Source organism: Chiloscyllium punctatum, chromosome 44 (assembly GCF_047496795.1).
Source record: "Chiloscyllium punctatum isolate Juve2018m chromosome 44, sChiPun1.3, whole genome shotgun sequence".
In the NCBI taxonomy this organism is placed as follows: Eukaryota; Metazoa; Chordata; class Chondrichthyes; order Orectolobiformes; family Hemiscylliidae; genus Chiloscyllium; species Chiloscyllium punctatum.
Window position 1 is genome coordinate 4,604,575 of NC_092782.1, and position 22,885 is coordinate 4,627,459.

Genomic DNA, 22,885 nt, shown 5'->3' on the forward strand with positions numbered 1-22,885 from the left:
ATACTGGATGCACTGATGGTAATCTTTCAAAAATTCTTCGTGTAATATAAACGTGTACTGTCACTATAAATGTCTGATAACACGATGCAATGTTGGCATTATTGACTATTTTGGGTGGAAAACATCTGAGTCTAACTTAGATGCCTATAGACTAAAACATGGCCATAATAAAACGTCTGCAACTTAATACTTGTACTTCCTGGTCCTTCTTTGAACTGAACACAAGAAAAAACTGGCCACAAAGTTAAAAACAGCTTTGAGATCCACTGGATACATCCATTGATCCATTTTAAAAACAAAAGAATCATGATCCTCACTACAGATCTCGAAAGTGCTTTGATAAAAAGAGGAATAGAAGTTAAAAGATTTATTCACTGCATTGAACCTGGTACAGTCAACGAAACAAAACATTCTCTCAAGGAGAAGTGAACAGCGCAGAAGAAGCTTGACATTGGCTCCAGCCTGAGGGAACATTAAGGAACAAATATGAAGGGAAATGTTTTGAGCTGGGGATGTAGATTCCACAGGTGTGGCTGGGGTGTTAGGTGGTGCAGGCATTTTCAGCAATAAGTCAGTAGAAGTGAAGTAGTTCTAAAATTTTGGTCATACATTGTGCTATGCAGCCAGGAAAGTTTGGAACCGAGGCCTGTCTGATAGCAATACAAAGAGCTGGGAATGCAGTATTTTACTTAAGCTAACAAAATTGAAGCAAATAGAAGCAAGGTTCCAAAATGCATGAAGGAATAGTAAAAATCCGTCAGAATTATTTTTCACCAAAACCATTGGTGATCACAGAAGGGTCAGATTCTAGCCAGCATGACAGTGAGTCTATCACCCAGTTTGTAACAATTTTGTACAAGCTAGCAGAAATCTGCGAATCTAGGGATAACTTAAACCAGTTTCTAGTGGAACCACTTAAGATGTGAAGCATTCCAGGAAAGATTATGAAGGAAGGAAACCTAGACTTAAAGCAGTAGAAGTAGCAATTGTGAACTAGCAAGGAAACTCAACAGTTAAGCTCAAGCATGTGAGTATAGCAAAATGGCAACTGAGAGTCAAGCATCAGTGCAGACTCAAAACTGCCATTGATATGAAAAAAGTGCCACACAGCAGAAAATTACTGGTATGAAGAACCTGTGTACAGAAACTGTGGGCAAAAGGGCACATTAAATGGGTGTGTTTGAGGGGAAAAAATAGGAACAACATGCAGTAAACGTACAGAACCTGAAGAGTAGAAAGAAAGTCAACATGGTAAAATACCCCAGTCCAAAAAGAGCTATTATTAAACATACAAGCCATTGCTAGCGATGCCAACTGATACTGGGTTATTCCCTTACTCATTGGCAGACTGGTAAGAATGGATGTGGACACCAAAGCAGTGGTCTTGTTGATACCTGAAAATATGTTATTAGAAGCAGCTAAGTCTCATTGGGCAGCCCTCAAAACGTGAGGAAATACGTGGAAAGATTATTGTAATTTTTAAAAAATCTATTGAATATTTAGGCTGTCTTTTGTGTTCAGGGCTGACACAAATCCTCTTCAAAGCTGAGGCACCAGAACCTAAGAGTATAAGCAAACTATGTTCACTTTTGGGTTTGCTAAATTACAATATCATTCTTGGTCAAAATGGAGTCAGAGTTTTTACAGCAAGAAAAGAGTCAGTTAAGCCAATTGTGTCTGTATCATCAAAGATCCATCTAGTTCATCCCAAATATTACAAACGTTCTCAAGCTGCGGCACAATTTATAATGCCACAACAAGAAATTGAAACTGGAAGATGAATTTGAAAGAGCCTTTAATCGAACCAAAGAGTCTTTACTCCAGTCTGAAGTCCTGATCCATTTTGACCTAAAGTTATCTTTGCAGCTAGTATGCAATACATCATCATATGGCGTGGGAGCAGTTGTTTCTCGGATATAACCCAATGGTTAAAGTAAACCAATAGCTTTTGCATCAAGATCATTAAAGCAGAAATGAACTCTGCATATATATAAATGAGAAAAGCTCTGGGAATTATTTTTGACATTAGATGATTCCTCTGGCTGGGATTTTACCTTTATTAATAAACTATAGACTATTTACGACAATATCTGGGCCTTGTACACAGATGCCTTCTCTAGCAGCAAGCCATAGCAACAATACCTACCTTTGCCTAACAGTTCACATGCATGCCATTTAGTATTAGGATATCCGATTTACATGGGAATGTGAATGGGCTCTCTAGATTGCTTTTGCCAAATGAGTCGACAACGAATCAGTCTTGTGGAGACATTTTCTACTTCAAACAAAAAGATCACTCTGATAATGGCTGGACAAATTAAGATGTACACGAGAAATGATCCACTACAATCAGTGATTAACGTAAGACTTTATGGCAAGATCATGGAACAACCCTAGAACTGAAGCCATATGTCACACGGGAAGTGGAACTAACTGTATGAGCAGGATGTCTCATGTAAGGACTGAAAGTCATCACTCAACACATTTTCTTTGTTGTGATAATATTGGCTATACAAGATAATTGGCATTGTCAGAATGAAGGAAATAGCCAAAGCTCTTTTTGGTGGCCAGGGCTCAACTCTGAAATTGAGGAGAAGGTGGGAATATGTGCAGCTTCTGCAAGAATTCACAACCTTTCTCCATTCCTCCTGTTACATCCATGGAAATCCCCAGAATGCAGTGGAAAAGAATCCATATTGATTATGCAGGACCTCTAGCTACAATTGAAAGAGTCCAATTATTTTGATGACGTGATCTTTGTCTCTGCCATACATGATTACTGATCTTCAAAGATCCTGGATCCATGATGTATAGAACTAGTAACAAGGTTAATAAACTGATTAGAGGACTCAATTGGTATAGCAGTTTTTTCAGAAACACATGCACAATACATCATCAAATTTAGCAACAAAACAGAAAGGGATTTGTGGAGACACAAACTGACATTTGTATGCTGGTATCAGATTATGTTTTCCATGTAAGAAAATAGGATGGAATATGATAGCATATGTCCAGTGAGGAGTAATGCTATACTCTCACTAAACTTAGCATGTGTGCTGTAGGTTTTCTCTTCAGTAAATCAGATTAACTACATGTAAAGTTAGTAGCAATTTTTCAGAATAAGTGGTGTGATGAAATCCATTTTTGTAACTTTGTGCTATATGAATTCTGAGCTGCAGCTGTGAAAAGGAAGTCAGCTGGAGAATTGAAAATGTTTGCTGCGTTCAACTTATTTTTCTAATCATTCTGCTCAAGAGATGTTATTACACACCTCTGGAGTAGGTAAGAGTTGAAAGCTGGCCTCCCAGTTCTGTACAGTTCTGCCTAGGAACAGTGCAGCACATTGTGAAGTTTCCAATAAGTCACGCAGAACAGTTCAAGGCTTCTTAAATGGTCAGTTTTAACCAGTTTTTCAGAGACTGAACAGAAAGTTGCCATCTTCAAGCTATTAATCAGTCAGTTACTCAGGAGCAGGGGGAGGGGGCATCATCCCAAAGAAAATGCTGCTGTAATAGTTAATGGCCAAGTGAAGTCTGAGAAGCCAGTAGGTGCAACTAAGTATTTGAAGTAGGGCTCCAGAAAAGCCCTGGAACTGTGCGCTCTGATGAAGATTGTGAGCCGCTTGTAATAATTCAGTGTATTTGGGGTTATTTGCTTGAAAGAACATGTTGAAACCTTTGTATGTGAAGAGCATTGTTCAAATGTTCACTTAGCTTTGGCAAGTCCAGGATTTTTGCCCATCACTAATTGCTCTTGAAAAGCTAGTGATGAACTGCCTTTTGAAATATGACAATCTGCTTTGTGAAGATGTTCCTGCAGGGGATGCTTGGAAGGAATGGTATTACATTTCCATGTAGCAGGAGTGTGAGACTCACAGATACTTGGAAGTGAAGGTTTTCCATGCTTTTTTTTTGCATTGCCCTTCTAAGAGGGTAGAGGTCATGGACTTGGAAGAAGCTGTCAAAGACTCCTGTCTGAGTTGCTGCAGTGCATCTTCTCAATGGTATGCATTTATGCCCAAGGCACAGGAATTGAAAGTTTAAGTTGGTGATTGGAATGTCCATCAAGGCATTGCTTTGTTCTGAATAGTGTAAAACTTCTATATCCTATTGGATTGCACTCAGTCAGGCAAGAGGAGAAGATTCCATTCCTCTCCTGACTTTCCTTTATATATGATGGTCATTAGTTAGACTCTCTTGGTGGCAATTATCATTAGATTAGATTCCTTACAGTATGGAAACAGGGCCTTTGGCCCAACAAGTCCACACCGACCCTCCGAAGTGTAACCTACCTTTTCCTCTGACTGTTGCACCTAACACTGGGCAATTTAGCATTACCAATTCACCTGGTCTGCACATCTTTGGACTGTGGGAGGAAACCCGAGCACCGATGCAGACACAGGAAGAATGTGTAAACTCCACGCACACTTGCCCAAGGCTGGAACCGAACCTGGGACCCTGGTGCTGTGAGGCAGCAGTGCTAACCACTGAGCCATTGTACTTACTGATCGTGTGGTCTGGGTGTTGCTTCATACTTAATCATCTCAAGACAGAGTACCATTCAGCTCTTCCTGCTTATGGACACAAACTGATACATCACCTCCAGAGTTGAGTGGAACTGAACACTGCAATCATCAGTGGACATCTCCATTTCTGACCTAATAAATATAAATGTTGTGAAGGATGGAAGATGATTAAAGCAGCTTAAGCTGTTGTTTACTTGGCCATTTTTTACCACTTGATAAAAATTCTGTGCTAATTTGTGTCAGATATGACCCATACCAGAGAAGATTCTAATGCTAAAATGTTACATGTCACAATGTAATTTAGACATCCGCTGCAAATGTAATTACTTCCCATTTTCAGGATCATTTGCACTTAAGTTAGCTCACAAAGACTAGTATAATTTCAGGCTACTACTACTCCAATCTCTTGCTACATCTAAAATAATTCAACATGTCTTATCATTTGGCAGCTTTAGAATTGCTGGGTAATAGGAAAGCTAGTTTTCCGTTCTGATCAATGGAGATCTTATGAAAGACATAACACACCTTGCAGGCAAACTCTATTTTTAAGGTTTAATCCCACAAACTTTCACCAAATATTGATGGCATTAATATTCCAAAGACTTTGTTGTTTTGATTTTAAGCCCTCCCTTTTATTCTAATTAAGAAAAATGGAGCTCCTTTATTTTGCATTACAGTGACATTCTAATATCTCTGGGGGAATAAAAGAAGAAAAAAACCCACTAGCCTTTTTAATTATCTTTGTCATTATTACTATGAAGTTTATTTTCCATGTTATTTTTAGTTCATTTTTGTCTCTTCTTCTCTTTCTCCACATTTCTGACATGGGTGCTTGGATGCTTATGAGCAGATTTATTCCTCACTGTATGAGAACCATTCACGCTGCAGGATGCTTGTGTTGAGTGAAACTGAGGCTTGTTCTGGGACTATGCCACAAACAAAGCTACTGTAAATGAATCTTGTAGAAAGGCACTGTTCCTGTTTTAATGTGTAGGTAATAAACTTCAATTAAGTCTTGGAAAATATAAGGTAGGCAAGTCACTTTTTTTCACTTTAAATCACTGCAGCAGCATTTTTTTAGGAAAGGATAAAGAAAGAATGTTATTTGAGACTTTCTGATGTTGCATGCATCAGTTTTATTTCTGCATTCAATTTATTTAAATGACTGTTTTTTTGTGCTTTTCCTGTGGAAGCTGAAATTGATAATTGCAGGAGAGTTGTCTTGCACCCTCTGCTGGATTTGCACAGTGATGTGCTGTGATCTTCACAGCATTACACTCGAATTGCCCTTGTTATAATGCATAAAATACTTGCTGCCCTTGATTATATTTTCTTAATAAATGTTATAAACTAAAATACCATTAAGGATGACATGGTGGCACAGCGGTTAGTATGGCTGCCTTAAAATGCCAGGGGCCCGGGTTCGACTTCAGCCTTCAGTGACTGTTTGTGGAGAGTTTGCATATTCTCCCCTTGTCTACCTGGGTTTCCTCTGGGTGCTCTACTTTCCTCCCACAGATGTGCAGATTAGGTCAATTGGCCAGAATTAATAAACAAAAAAAAATGCCCCATAGTGTCCAGGAAAGTGCATGTTAGGTGAGTTAGCTTTGGGATGGAGGGGAAGGTGGATGAGGATTGGTCAAGTGACATCTTTTTGCACTGTAGGGATTCTATTAACAGAAAATTAGTATTTTAAATGTGACTTGAACAATCTCTTTCAAATTTGTTCTTGATATTTTATTAGTTAAACATTTTGCATCTCCCAATATTATTTTACATGTTCAACCTTCTCTCAGAAACTATCAAAATGGATTTGGAGCCTTGAATAAATATTTTACTGACTGAAATAAGTAACCATTACCTGAAGAATAGGGAGTCTTTTTTGCAACAATCCACTCTAATGATGCGTATGTAGTTTGCTGAATTGCTTCTGTTACAATGAATCCTGTGTTGAAGTCCAGCAAGAATGGTCCTCAGAAGATAAGTGTGCAACATCTTGTCTGATCTAGGTTGTAAATTGGGATTTTGACCTGAGTTGGAAGATTCATCCAATGTTATCAGGTTCTGAAAAACCACTAGAATGAATTAAAAACAAAAATGTTTGTCTCTAAAATGGCACATACATGCACACTTCTGGTACAACTACAGGACAGTTGGGTTGCGATTGTTAGTGCCTACACAGAGAGCATTTGGCGAAGGTATGCAGAATAGGTAGATTGTGACATCATTCAGTATGTTACACTGATTTGACACTAGCGCTGCTATTTCAGAGATCTGTGATCCAGTTAATGCAATCTCTTAAACATGCAAAGCTGGACATGTGCTCTGCAGCAGGAAAGACTACCTCATCAGTGCTATTTAACAGTGCACCTCATCAACAGCTGCAGCATATTCTTCCAAATTTCTCGATGCAAGTGCTGTGTTAATCTGCACTTAATGAGTTAAGAAAATGATCAGCTTTAAGTGAATAACAGTATAACAATATCGGGTTGCATGAAAATCCTCTAGTGACACTAGATTTCTTGATCCAGTGAAGCATTTTGGCAACAAATTTGCAAGCTAAAAGAATCTCTAACACTGAAGTAAGGAGGTAAAAATAATAATTTTGAATGCGCAAATCATAATATGCATCCATCTTTCTATAACTGTATTGATTTCAGTCTCAATTTGTCAACTGCGACTCGGTGAGTACCACTCTTGCCCTGAGTCAGAAAGCTGTAAGTTCAAATTCCAAATCCGGATTTGTGCACAAAAGTCATGGCTAACAGTGTGGTACTGAGATAGTGCTGTAGTATTGAAGGTGTCGTCCTTCAGGTGAGAAGTTAAACTCATTAGCCTGACAACAGAGGACGTGGATGAAGACATTGGGACAGTATGTAGAAGACCATTGATCAGCATACATGCAGACATGCTTGGTGCAATGGTTTACTTGCGCAGAACCTCTTGTCATGAGGTGTCTGACTTCCAGGTGTAGAGCCTGGATCTCCTTCCTTATCAGAGTGATGTGATGACCATGATGCAGCATCTGTTTGCCAATGTTTAGTTTCCATTGAAGCATAAGCAGAAGCCTGCCAGCAAGCAATGATCTTATTGAAAAGGGAAGCAGCCTCAAAGGACTAAATAGTCTCGTTCTGCTCATAGGTACAAGTAGCATAGGTGCGCTGCAGTAGAAGCTCACACTGAAGTAGTGAAATTGATGTGTGCTACCTTTTTATCATAGCTTGCTACCTATGCAGGATCAAACTGTTGTCATTTTGACTGCCAATCCAATTGCTCTAAGGAGTCACTGAAATCCAGTAATTTGTGTTCGAGCAGGTTACTAGTATTACTGAGTTGTCATTCCAAGTGATAACAGCATTTGTATTGCCACAACAGCCGCTGTATCATTGCTCCTGCAGTCGCCCCTCATCCAGCCAGCCAGCCAGCCTGCCTATGCTAATATGATATTGTTTGAAAGCAGTGTCAAGTCGCAGAGGTGCTTAAGTCCTGCAAGGCAATCTGCCAAATTAACTGCCTTCAACCGTCATGTGTGCCACAAGGATTGGCGCTGCATCCATTGCTTTTTGTCATTTATATAAATAATTTGGATGTGAACATAGAGAATGATTAGTAAGTTTGCAGGTGACACCAAAGTTAGAGGTGTAGTGGACAACGAAGAAGGTTACTTCAGAGTACAATGGGATCTTGATCAAATTGGCAAAAGTGCCGAGGAGTGGCAGATGGAATTTAACTTACAATATATACTTGAGTAATAGTCAAATTTTTTTGACTACTTCTTAAGGTTAAATTTATGGGGTCAACTATTACGTGGATTCTACTTTTGAGGGGCTGAAATTCACACTCGTCAAAATTCATACCGTATCATTAGCAGAAGCCTGACTGATCTCTAAACGAATAAGGAAAAAAAAACGAATTATGGTAATTCTGAAAACCCAGAGTGGAACACAACAGCCAGCGGACAGGAAGACCGGGCGCAGAGCAGAACAGTTGGCAGACCAGAAAACTGGAGCGGGACGTGATGGCTGGCACACTGATTCATAAACTTTGATCTGTTATCTGTAAAGGTTGAATTTTACATGAGATGGATGGAAAATTCCAGGTTATTTGGCCAAAAATAGAGAGTCAGCTTTTACATGAGATCGACTATTACTTGAGTATGTCTGGTAGATAAATATGAGGTGCTGCATTTTGGAAAGGCAAATCAGGGCCTTACTTAATAGTAAGGTCCTGGGGGGTGTTGCTGAACAAAGAGACCTTGGAGTGCATGTTCATAACTCCTTGAAAGTGGAGTCGCAGGTAGATAGGAGAGTGAAGAATGCATTTGGTATGCTTTCCTTTATTGGTTAGAGCATTGAGTATAGAAGTTGTGAGGTCATGTTGCAGGACATGGTTTGGAATACTGTGTTCAATTCTGCTATCGGAACGATGCTGTGAAACTTGAAAGGTTCAGAAAAGATATACAGGGATGTTGCCAGAGTTGGAGGGTTTGAGCTACAGGGAGAGGCTGAATAAGCTGGGGTTATTTTCCCTGGAGCATCAGAGGCTGAGGGATGACCTTATAGAGGTTTACAAAATTGGGGGAGCATAGATAGGGTAAATACACAAGGTCTTATCCCAGGGGTATAGGAGTCCAAAACTAGATGGTGTAGGATTAAGGTGTGAGGGGAAGGTTTTGAGAGACCTAAGGGCCAACTTTTTCATGCAGAGGGTGGTGTGTGGAAGGAATGAGCTGCCAGAGGAAGTGGTGGCGGCTGGTGCAATTGCAACATCTAAAAGACATCTGGATGACTATATGAATAGGAAGGATTTAGAGGGATACAGGCCAAGTGCTGGCAAATGGGACTAGATTGATTTAGGATATCTGGTTGGTGAGGATGAATCGGTTTCCATGCTGAACATCTCTATGGCTCTCTGCTACTGTGCTGAGAGCACTATGCCAGGCAAAAGTTAAGACCGATCACCACTAGAATGCACATGGGTGAGTGGGTTAGTTTTGTCTGTGTTGTTAGAAATGTTTTTGATTAAAGTTGTGAGTTTTCACTTCTGCAGGACCTCTACACCCTTTGAAAAAACACCATGGATAGTGAACTGCAATTACAGTTAATAAAAACGGAAAGAAGTTCTGAGGAAGGGTCACCAGACCTGAAAAGTTAACTCTGATTTTTCTGCACAGAGGCTACCAGGCCTGCTGAGGTTTTCCACCAACTTCTGTTTGTTTGCTGTTTGTAGTGGCTGTCACATATTAGCCAGCAGGTGGCTCTGCACCAATGTGTCAGCTCTATCATGTGCTTTTGTAATTTTTCTTTGTCTTTCTGTATTTGGACTGAATTGTCAATACAGAAACAAAGTAGTCAGACTGTGCTGGTATTTGTACTCCATACAAGCGTCTGTCCTCTGACTTATCTCACATTATCCGTGAACGCTTCTATTTCTCTTTTTCTTCATCTTTTTAAAATATACCTATTTATTCACCTTAACTATCTCTACTGTCGTGAGTTCTGAATTTTTATTGGATTTATTTGTGTCTCATGTTCATCCACACCTCCTTTGGTTTAGGATTTCACAGAAATAATGGATGTAAGTAAGATATTTCTATTAAATTACATCATAATTTTATTAGACGCACCTCAGCCTTCTCAATTCTTACTCACATACTTGTAATTTTAAGACACCAACTTTAATTATCAAATAATTCTGCTTCAGTTTTGTCAGTCTGAATTTTACATAAGTTTTATTTGTTTATTTTCTTTTGGGGTTGATCAATTTCAATAGACCTTGGAGTAACTGTGGTGAACTCTGACCTAGAAGTAGCACAGTAAAGCAATTTGAAATTTCCTAAACGTATGTGGCATCGGCAATTTCTTTCAAGAATGTTAGATAATGGCTTTTAAGTGATCGCCTAAGTTGCAAAGAAATCAACTGTAATTTTCTTGGGTAATAAGAAACATTGCTCCTTGTGCCCTGATGATTTTTGACCTGGAGGTAATACCATGAGGAAAGAGACTAAGATAGAAGCAGTGTGTGTGCCAGTACAAAGTAGGGCGACATATAGATGAGCTGTAGGATGAAGGTAATCACAGATGCAGACACAGAAATCAGATAGAGACAAATTAAGGAACACAGAATTAATGAGAGAAAACTAGTAAAGCTCTGAGAAAACGTATGGCACTGTCTTTGGCAATAAGGAGAAAAGTAGAATCCAGAATCCCCTTAGAAGCAAATAGGCTAAAAGGGACGGAATTCTATGAGCTGGTCAAAACTCAGATGTGCAAAAGAACTAAAAGGTCCAGATTACTTGTTTTGTTTGCTGGTCAGTTAAAAAGGAACTCTGAAAAGCTACACTTTCAGAACTGCCTTAACCTGAGGAACAAATGGTTCGTGGAGAGTGCCTTGTTGATGTTCAGTGTGGCCGTGTAAATCAAGGCTAAAAGTTTTTGTCAGAAATGACTCGTGACCTACTTTGCTTGAACAAAGAACCATCATATATATTAAATATGATAGCACATTTCTGCAAGGAATGATATGAAAGTTTGTGGTTGTGTATGAACTTTATTGACTATTAAGATGAAATATACCTTTGTATTTGAAACACAATTTGCCTGTTAATTCTAATGTAACATTGGTTCTGCATTGGTTCTGATTTGCTTTAAAGTAAAAGCTATAAAAAGTGGAGTTTTATTATTAATTTCATTTGGGGCTCTTCAGTAGATTTAGCTATGTTGGTTTACAGTCATAAGAACTACAGTGGGGGAGCAAACCATATTAACTGGCAGATTGTAAAAGATTATGTTAAGGAAATCAATAAAGGTAAAAACCTGAAGAACTGCAGATACTGGAAATCAGAAGCAAAAACAGAAATTGCTGTGAAAGCTTAGCGGGTCTGGCAGCATCTGTGCAGCGAAATCAGAGTTAATGTTTCAAATCTGAGGTCTGAGGAATGGTCGCCGAATCTGAAACGTGAACTCTGATTTCTCTTCACGGAAAGTAAATAAGGTGTCAATTTTATTTTCAATATGCCTTTGTAATTATTTCTTTTACCCTATCTTCATTTCCTTTTGGCCTATTTTTCCAGAATGTCAAATATCTTTGAATATTGAGTTCCTTGCCACCTTGGTCACCTTGCTGCTATGATTCCATGATAGCTATCAATTCATGCATTTATTTCTATTTATGCAATGCCATTAACTCATCCAGTTACAAATAGTGTCAGCATTTGGATAAAGAGCTTTAAACTGTGACTTTTTACCATAAATACTTAGACTGATTCTAATTTCTGCTGTACTCTTCTTGATTGTCACACTTTGTTCATCTCTTCAGTACACTGTACTTCTGTTCTTTTATTTCTTCTGATATTTAAATTTCTCTTCAATTGAACACTTCCTCTGCCCCTCTGCCCACTTTCCCCAACTAATTACTTTAAATCCCTATGAAAGATGCTTGTTGTACGATTTGCCAGGACAGTGGTCCCAGCACTGTTTAAATGATTTCAATGCCAATGGAACACTCTTTCTTTCCCCAGCACTGGTGACACTGCCTCATGAATTGGAACCCACTTCTCCTACACCAATCATGAGCAACACATTTACCCCTCATCATATTTACCCAAGCCAATTTTCACTTGGCTCAGGTCGGAATCCAGCAATTATTAGTTTTGTGATTCAGCTTTGTAATTGAGCTCCAAGATGCTCATTATCTCCCATCAAACCTCTTTCCTAGTCCTATTTTGTTGCTATCCTCGTAGGCCATGACAAATGGATAATTCCCCTTCCGTCCCAAGTTTCTCTCCAGTCCAACAGAGATGCCCTGAGCATTGGTATCAGGTATGCAGCACAGACTTTGAGACACTGTCTTTTCAGCAGAGAACAGTACCTATTCACCTAACTTTTCTATCCCCTAATACTGGTATATTTCTGTTTTTGGGACAAAATCTGCTCTGCTGGAATGGTATTCCTAAGCCAACACAAGCAATGCTTAATACAGTGTTGATCACCACATCATGAATCATCATATTCTGAGACACAGGGCTACCAAAGGAAACAGTACACTGGTGTAATTTCTGCATTTCATATAAGAAGGTTCTTTATGGTAATAATTGCAGTTTATGAGTCACTAATCTAAACTTGGAAGTCAATCCAAGTTCAGTGATCGGTTCTATTTTCAAATATTATTAACAAACCAAAGACCTAGCCTATGTAAGGTACTTTAACTATTATCATTATATTTAGAAAATTCACAAATTGTGCTATCATAGATTATATAATTACAGACCTTGGAGTTTAGCAACTGGGAATTCATGTTGAGATTTTACGGGATGTTGGTGAGGCCTCTTCTGGAGTTCTGTTTGCAGTTCTGGTCATCCTGAGAAGGTTCAGAAATGATGTACCAGAATGTTCCCAGGAATGGAGAATTTGAGATGTAAAAATAGACTGGAAAGACTGGGACTTTTCTCATTGGTGTGTAGGAGGTTGACGGATGACCTTATTGAGGTTTAACAAATCATGGTTGGCAAAAATAAGGTGAATAACAAGGGTCTTTTCCTTCTGGGAAAGAGGTTCAAAACTGGGGGTATATTTTTAAGGTGAGGGGAGAAAGATTCAGAAAGGAAATGAGGGACAACCTTTTTTTACAGAGTGGTTCCTGTGTGGAGTGAACTGCAAAAAAAAATGCAAGTACAGTCACAACGTTTAAGAGAAATTTGGATAAGTTTGTGAATGGGAAAGGTTTAGAGAGACATGGACCAAGCGCAAGCAGGTGGGATTAGTTTATTTTGGGAACATGATTGGCGTGGACTGAAGGGTCTGTTCCCATGCTGAATGACTCTATATGAATTGGTTTTCTTTCTGGATTTTAAATTATATTTCTACAAATTATATGTAATATTATGGTAGACATTATATGTATGCAATAGCTTTTGCACATTAATTTATTAAACTTATTATAATTTTTCAGGTTGATGAAGGTATGCATCTCCTTATTACTGGCCCAAATGGCTGTGGAAAAAGTTCTTTATTCAGGATATTGAGTGGTTTATGGCCAGTGTATGGAGGGGTATTGTATAAACCACCACCTCAGCACATGTTTTATATTCCACAAAGGTGAGTACTTTAGCATAATTGAAACTACTTTTTTTCTATGTAAATATAATTCCAGTTTTTTTTCAGACTTTTTTTGGGAGTTGCCAATTTGGCTACATGTTGTCCGTTTAAATGGTTCGTTCTTTGTGACAATTAAATGAGCAGAAAGTGTGTGCAAATTAATAAGTTTAAGAATGTGACAACTTGTCCTGAGATGTTTTTATGCAGGTACATTTTTCTTAAATCTGGCTATCTAAAAAGCAGGAATGTTCAAAACCTGGCATTTTTACGACCTGCCATGCGTGAATTTTAATTCCTATTAAATGAGTAAAGTAACTTGCCCAAGCTGCCCTAACCAAAAACCAGTAAGATCCAAAATCTAACAGGAATCTGTCCCAAGGCTGCTGGTTTTCGAATATATACTTCCTTCCTAAATACTGGGCATAAGTTTGTCCAAATGAAGTTGTCATCTGCAAAACATGATTATTAGTTTATTATTATAGTGTATTTTAAGAAATAAGTAGTTTTCTCAATTTAGACACCAACACAGTCACACTTTAATTCAGCTTATGTTCATTTAGTGGTCTGTCATTAGATAAATTCATCTTAAAATGGTTTTGTATTTTGTCTAATATTTTGCAAATTGGCCATTATATATATTTGTGCATATTTCGTTTAGCCGTTTCGGTTTTGTGAAATAGCATATTGCAGCTTGAGGTAGAAAATACATGAAATGAGACAAAAGCAAGTGTAAAATCTACTGATACTGCAAAAAGCAATTGAATCAACCACAAGCAGTCAGAAAACTTTTCCATTAAACAAAAAGATGGAACCCAAACCACTTCAGATGTTTTGTTCTTTATGTGCTCTTCAGTGCAGATGTTAACATGTTTTTTTTAAATAGTTACCTTGTAAGCATTAGAACTGTGTTTGATTCTACGAGGATCATTATCAAAACATTCCTGGTTTTAACCTAAAAATGTGGGAAATTAGGTTCCTGGATATTTGAGATCCTCAGTCATCAGTATTTAAACACTGCTTGTTGGACCTAATAACATGCATATCATGCAATAATATGACTGCAGAATTGCCTAAGTCCATCTCAATAGGTCTTTTTAAAATCAGATTGTGATCTTTGTATCACCCAGTGTGAATGCTGTGTTTAGATACTTGCTTCCCTGGTATTTAGGTAATGATTGTCTTGTCTGTCTTCAAGAACTTGCCTAATTATACTGCATTGTTTCTTAATAATGTTGGCTGTGTTGCTGTGTTTATCAATTACCCCATAATTAGGTTTCCTGATGTAAGATTTGCCCCTTGCTCTTATGACACAGTAGTAGTGGTTTTACTTCTGGACTAGGATGCTCAGGTTCAGGTCCCACCTGCTCTAGAGGTGTGTTATAACTTTTATAAGAGGTCATTTGAAAATATCTTCCTCCAAAGGTGCATAAACAAGTCCTTCCTCTGTGGGAATAATGTGATGCTTCGATTCATAGGAATCAGCAGGAAATAAAGAAAGATGAAGGGCTCGTGCCCGAAACATCGATTTTTCTGCTCCTCAGATGCTGCCTGACCTGCTGTATTTTTTCAGCATGACAGTCTCAACGAGGAAATAAAAGGATCACACCTAATAGTCGAGTAATCAGAGTCTTAGAATGAGGTTTTATTGTCACATGTGCTCAGGTACAAGGATTTAGGAGTACAGTGAAAAGTGTACAAAGTTACCATTCTCTGGTAACATCTTAGGTATAAAAACGCAGTTAACAGAAGCCACCATCCTAGATACAAAGCCAAAACAATCATTTTAGATATAAAGAACAGAATTAAAAATAAAAGCAGATACACAAGGAACAGAGATTTTTTTTGAGAAGATAAGGAAATAATGGGGTTTGCAAGCATGTTTGGGATGCAAGACAGTGGGAATCATCCAAAATGAGCTCAACCTGGGACGAAGGCTAATTTAAATTCTCAGGCTTTATTTAAGTAATTCAGCAATATCTCCACCTAAACTAACAAGTCTGAACTTTACACTTTGTAATAGCATGTTCACTTCGGAGCAGAAGGTTCAAATCCTACTCAAAAATACTGGAATATGTACTCTGAGTTGATACTTAGATGAAGAAATGCTACTTCGCAGAGAGATACCACGTTTTAAATGAAATATTGAACTGAGGTCTGGTGTGCCCTCTATATGAACCCAAAATGATTTCGCATCAGTAACTGAAGCAACATAAGAGTTGTACTCGTAATAAAAAGTCACAAAATGCTGAAAAACTCATCAGGCCTGATGAAAATTCATTTCGGCCTGGATCATTAACTTTTTTTCACAGATGCTGGCTGACCTGATGTGTATTTGCATTTTGTTATGTTTATTTCCAGTATCAGCAGTATTTTGCTTCCGTATTAAAGTTTCACTGATGTCTGGCCAACATTTATCCCTCAGTTAATAGTGACAACAGATGTTCTGGAACACAGGAACAGGATGAGGCTATTCATCCCATTTTGAAGCTGCTCCACCAATTAATATAAGCTGATTGAACACTTCGTTGGCGAACACTTCGTTGGCAAACACTTCAGCCATAGGGTTGTAAATCTGTGGAATTTCTTGCCCAGTGAAGTAGTTGATGCTACTTCAATAAACGTCTTTAAAGTTGAGAAAGATTTTTTTTTAAAAATAAAGGACCTAAGGGATATAGTGAGAGTGCGGGTGAGTGGATCGATCCACGAAAAGATTTGCCATGATCGTATTGAATGGCGGGGCAGGCTCAAAGGGCCAGACAGCCTACTCTTGCTCCGAGTTCTTATGCAGGCAGTGTCAAACTGTTCTGCCATTATTAATCAAAAATTACAAAAAGCTACTTTGAATATACTTAAAATTGGACCTTCCACAGTCCTCTGGAATAGTAAATTTCAAATAGTCACCACCCTCTGAATGAAAGAATTTCTCCCTGTCCTAAACAGCAACCATTTATTTTTAAATTGTACTTCCTAATTCCAGACTCCGCAACCAGGAAAAGCATCTTAACTGCGTCTACCCTGTTGAGGCTTTTAGTTATTTTGTAGATTTCAATTAGATCATCTTTTATTCTTTGAAACGCTAGAGAATTCAAGACCAGTTTTCCCAATTTCTTCTCTTGGATATTCCCATCATCCTAGGAACAGTCTGATGAACCTTTCTTGTACTTCCTTCATGGCAATAATAACTTCTGAGATAAGGAGACCAAAACTGCACACAGCTCTCCAGTGTGGTCTAGCGAAGATAATGTACAGCTGAAGCAAGACTTCATTACTCCGGCACTCAAGTCCTCTTTCGATAAAGACTCACATTCCATTAGCCTTTCTAATACTTGATGCAAGTGCTTAGTAGTCTTCAGTGATGTCTTGACAAAGACACCTGAGTCTTTTTGCACATCTACATTTTTCACCCTTCTCAATTTAAGAAATATTTTGCACATTTGTTCTGACCAAAGTGGATAACTTCACATTTTTCCACATTGTATTCCATCTGCCTTGCTGAATCATTAAGCCTATCCAAATCATCCTGAAAATGTCTTCAAGCTTCCTCCCTGCACACATTCCTGCAAAGCTTTGTATGATCTGCAAATTTGGAAATATTGCTACTTGTGGCACCTTATTGTCAGCATACATTACAACAAAAAGTCGATTTCAGAAATGCTTAATTGCCTAAAGAATATTTTTCAAATTCTGACAATTACAGTGTGGGTGTATCTTTCTTTCTGCTTCTCTCTTTCATTGTCTATCATCTTTAGCAATTAGCTGGGTTGGCTTGCAATTGTAATCTGTATTGTAGCTGAGAATAAGTGTTGTGGTAAATTTGAGTTAGGTTTAATTTTTATCATTTATCTAATCCTGTTTGAGGTGAGCACATTTAGTGTTCTGGTTTTTTTTCCATGAAACCTTCAGCAAGAAAAGCACCTGCTTAAACTAGATTGGAAGCAAAATGGAATAATTTTGGATTAAGAAGGTATGGGAGAAGAGTGCCAATAAAATTTTTAAAGATTGTAAAGGGGAGAGTCAATGTCTGCAACAGTTGATAGAATGGACAGAATTTGGAGCAAACAAAATGAGGCTGGCTCAGGTAGCTGCTGGGGGTTAAAACCCTGAACAGACGTATTATGTCTGAAACTTGCCCACTTCTGGGTTTAATGTGGATATTTTTGCAAATGACAAATTAGCAGAATTACTAACAAATCAAACAATCCCTCTCTATTCGCAAATAAAACAAGATTCTACTGGTATGCTGTTTCAATAACACAGATCCTTATATAAATGTAAGTAATAAAATAACAATAAATTAAAACTTAGGCTATCAAAGTTCACACAGAATGTGGCTTCCTGAGCTTTCTGTTTCTTTGTCCATCATTTTCCTCTGTCTGAGATGCTGCCTTAGTTGTTTTCTGGTGCCAGGAATATTATCTAAGAGTGCCATATACCTTTACGAATAGTTGTTGCTTTTTCCTAAGAGTTGGAAAGTTATTTTCTTTTCAGATGGCAGTTGGCTCTCTCTTCTCTGTTCAATTGTCCCTATCTTTGTACCTGTGCTGACATATTAATTTCTTTACAACCGGATTGGTTCAAGGTTGTCACCACCATCAGATTTAAATTTTTCAATCCCTAAGTGTTTGGTTTAAATTAGTTGTCTAAATTTGAGAAGACTTGTTGTCTTGATAAAAACGTTGCTTGGCTGTTCAATACAAAATATTCAATCTGTGCAGCCGAACTTTTACTGCTGTTCAGACATCCATTTAAATCTAAGCACCAGAAAGAACACCATTGTTTAAAGGGACCATACAATACTTTCTCTCGTTTTACCATTTTACCATTTTTACACATCAGCTTCGCAACAGTAATGTCAATCTGGAAATGGAGTATTCATTTTGAACTACTCCAGCAGTCTGGTTTCCAAGCTGTGTGGAGTTAACAAAGATCAACAAATACATGGCATGAAGCAACAGGCTAGAAGCAGTTTCAACAGTAAAATTGGATAGTTGCTGAACTGTCCATATGAAAGATTAGTGCTGTCAGAACTTGTTTAAAGAGCCGGTGTCTTTGATTTATAGCTGATTTCCAACTTTGTGGTGATCACTTTAAGGAAATCTACTCCCTTAACTTTTCTTGATGTTAGCCTTCACTGTGGTGTGGATCAGCTTTTGCATTTCTTTGAAAAACAAGATCAGTAACACTAACAGAATGAAGGGACCAACGTCAGGAGCAGCATAATTACCTCCTTAATCTCACACCAATCCACAAAACGGAGGATAAAGACACAGAGAACCAACTCAAAGGAGGCAAATCCCCCAATACAGAATCTTCAGACAGAGGATCCGCTTTGTTCGCATGATTGAGCACCATTATCTCACAAGGCTCAGGCTTTCACTGATAGAAACCTATCTTCCTGGAACAAAATCTCCTTTACTGTGTACCCAGTGAGAAAACATTGCAGTGGCCATCACTGCCACTCCCTAGAATTGTGTACTTTTTTTGCGAAAGCAGAGAATTAGAGAATTGGATTATGCAGAGAGGATGCAAGAACTATATTGTGGAGGTGACTGAATAATCAGTGTGAGATGTCAATGAGAAAAGGATAATTATTGGTTGTTCAGAAAGTCGTGCGAGGAAGTGTCTAGAAAGAAAGAAATAATTGAAATTGCAAGGTGGTGTTAGATTAGATTTCCTGCTGTTGTGAGGTGACTGAACCTATTTGGGGCACAGTATCCAAGTTTAGTAGACCAGACTTCCATTTGTAGGAAGCTGCACTGCATCAGAATTCCAGGGAAGTGTCTCCTTTGGAGTCTTGTTGCTGAAGCCTCGGGGAGCGACTTAAGGTTCAGTTATTCTTACCCATACTGAGCACCGTTTAACTGGAGAGCCTTTCTGTAACAGCATGTAGAATGCCATTATACACGTGATTCAACAGTGAACTTCGAAGCAGGATATGAGTACTGTGGCTGAGTTTAAGGACTACAGCAAAGTATACTTCATGAATAAACTGATTTCCAACCAACTTCTGTCTCTGACCACTGTAAATAAAATTCTGTTCAATATATCTGGGAACTGAGTCTGGAGGAAATAGAATGTTTATATAAAATGTAACTGATCTATGTAACTATTTTTATATACTATAACATTATAATCAGGCTTGTTCATAATTGTCAGCTTATAAGGGCTCTGCTAGCTTTTTAATAAGCTGTTAGTTAGCTTTTTTGCTAGGTGAGCAGGTATGTATGACAATTTTTATCCAGAACTATTCAATGTATATACAGTTGTAAAGTGGAATGTGGCACAGTAACAAAACTGACTTTCTGGTTGACATTTTATTATTTATTTGTGTAGTTACTTTTAGTGTTACATTTATAAGTCACTTAGACCAAACTAAAAACCTCCAGGTCTAGAAAATTCTGTGGGTTAACTTCAGATTACCAAGTAATTGAATATTGCAAATGTTATTTAGTTTCATTGTGTTTATTCTCCTCTATGAACGTTTGAATGGACAAATGAAATTTGAGTGAATTTGGAGTCACACAATATTCTGTTTGTTAGATTTTCCCAGACTTTGAAGCACAAGTCAGCAGATTATTCTGCAGGGTGTGCCCCTGCTGCATCTCATCTGTGTCCAGTGTTTTTAGCTTTTGAGGTGTAATTCTGCTTTTATATTCCATTTGTCCTTTAGATCACAATGATGTGTTCTTTATAGTCACCAAGTCAATACAAATGAAGCAGAGCATCTAATAGAATCTGTAAGCCTCATACCGACATCTTCAAACACTTGTTATTTATTTAATTACTGACTATTTAGTTTAACATAAAATATTCTGAGAAGTTCACCACTGATTTTGTTATGAATGTTATATACAGTTACATCAGTGGTTACCCTTTAATGATCATAGCAAGTATAGAATCTAATAGCACAGAAAGAAGTTAGAACAGAAGTTTTAATGATTCAGATCTTAATTGTGCACATAATTCTAATGTCATATATTGATTCCTATAAAAATGAGTGAAACTTTCAATGTTTTCCACTATGTCAATACTAGCTAACCTTTCAGACATCAGGAGGTGAGAAAATATTTGTTTCAATTAGAGACCCTCCAGTTTTGTGTACAATATATACTAATCTGTGCATTGATATTTTCTTGAGAATATTTCTGGAGGCTTCACTACTGGTGCAGCACTGGAGCATTGAGCCACTTCACATTTGATGCATAAATAGGTGTTTGATTTAAGATTTGTTGAGACAGTCTCCACTATTTACCCTGTTATTGTGCAGGCTTATCATGAGTTATGTTATTAATTGATTAATTATTCATTTTCATCTTGATTTACAGACCTTACATGTCTGTTGGAACTCTGCGAGATCAGGTTATCTACCCAGACTCTGTGGAAGAGATGAGTGAGAAAGAGTGCACAGATCTGGACCTGGAGCATATCCTAGATATTGTTAACCTGAAGCACATTGTACAGAGAGAGGGAGGTATGCATGTGGTTCTACAAATGGCTACTTTTTTTTAGTAACGTGCATTTTTCTACAATATTTTAATTCTCAAGGCTTATCATTGCAGTATTTCCAAGTTTGGACTTCAGAGATGGATTGAACCTACATGTAGTTCTTCTATAATGCAATGGTTGCATTCTTGTGCAACCCCATGTTATAGAAAAGTCATGTTTTTGAAACAGTGCTTAAAGTGTTGGTGATGTAATTGTGTTACAGCCAACACACATTTTAAAACTTCATGCTTTAGAAACAGTGTCCCCAATTTGTCAATCACACAATATAGCCGAACGATCTGTAATTGTAAAACTTTAGATCAATGTTAGTTTTATCCTCTTAGTTATAGAACTGTTTACTGTCCAACTTATTACAAGTAACATCACTGGAAATCAAATGATCCATGATGAAAACAAAGTAAAACAAAAAATGATTTTATAGGATTTTATAAGAGTTGTTTTGTTAAAATATGATATTTAGCTCAAGAATTTGAGCATTTGGAAACATTGTAAATACTCCGAACACTTAGTTTTGTTGAATACAAAAACCATGCAAAATTTGTTAAACTTTCTTGCATATTTATTAACAAACTGTGCAATCATCGTTTTGGTTTTTACTAATTATAAATTTTGGGAAATGACCTTTTTATTGTCCACAGTAAGTTTTTCTGCTGAAATGTATTCAACTGTTATTATTTCTGTTAGAACATTGTCCCAGTATGTGGACCATTGTGTTTGACAGTTCCAAAGGGCAGATTTACATATCCTGTTGCTTGGTGTAATAGTCACTAATGTCATTTTTGTTTATTTCTCGGGTTGGATTTCATAACCATCTCTGTTGCATAATTTGTTTTCAGTTTCGCAAGAGGCTTTATCTTTTTAGCTTTTGCATTGCATTATGTGCAAATGGTTAAATTAATAAATAAGCATTGATTAAGTTTTAAATTACATTCCTCTTTATGAAATAGGTAATTTTGAGATTTTTTTTGGACAGATTGTAGTCATGCATTTTATAAGCAAATTAAGTTCCTCTGTAGATATTGGGCAGACACAACCCCTTTTCTAGTAGGAACATAAGGATAGGAGATAAAATATAATGCTTATCATTAAATTACCTGAACCATCTATGATTTTCTAAACATTTAAATTAGTTAATGGAATGTTGTGAATTGAATGAATATGATTTCCCAATTTAATATTCCCAAATGGGGGCAATTTTGGATTAATGATATGCGAAAAGAAAAATTGACCTGTTTATTTAAAATTAATTTGCCTTGCTCTCAAGGAGTTGTGTCTAAGTTGATCTGTTATTTTATTCATTCTAACTGGAGAGCAGAGTCAATGATCCTCCTACATTTTAATTGTGTTGCTCATGGTCTGTTTTTTTCAATGTACGTATTCAGCTGTGTTTCATATTAAGAATTTGAAAGAGAGAGAGGTAAAAGCATTATCAGTTTCCGAACTGTATTTTTTCCAAAGCTCTGTCTCAATTCATGAAGCAATCATTTAAATTAGAAAATTCTACTTTCTACTTTGTTATTTAAGAATGGTGAGTCAAAAAATTGAAGGAATTATAGACGTGTTAGGTTCACATAGTGTTGAGAAATTATTATAATTTCTAAGTAAGGACAGAGAAATGGACCTGCTTGAAGATTTCCAGAAGACCGAGTCAACATGGCCTTATAAAGGATCAGTCATGCTTAATGGTTCTGATTGATTTTTTTTTAAAATTCAAGCGACCGTAATAGATAGCAGAATGATGAATGGTATTTTTGCGGAC

At 37.4% G+C, this 22,885-nt stretch overlaps 1 protein-coding gene across 1 annotated transcript in view; it reads left to right on the top strand.

Annotated features, from left to right (window-relative positions):
* LOC140466676 (ATP-binding cassette sub-family D member 2-like) overlaps positions 1-22,885 on the top strand; it is a 91,806-nt gene that overhangs the window by 40,828 nt on the left and 28,093 nt on the right. The window contains exons 6-7 of the mRNA XM_072562130.1: positions 13,475-13,620; positions 20,946-21,091. Of these exons, the coding sequence (XP_072418231.1) occupies positions 13,475-13,620; positions 20,946-21,091 (292 nt within the window). The remainder of the gene's footprint in view (positions 1-13,474; positions 13,621-20,945; positions 21,092-22,885) is intronic.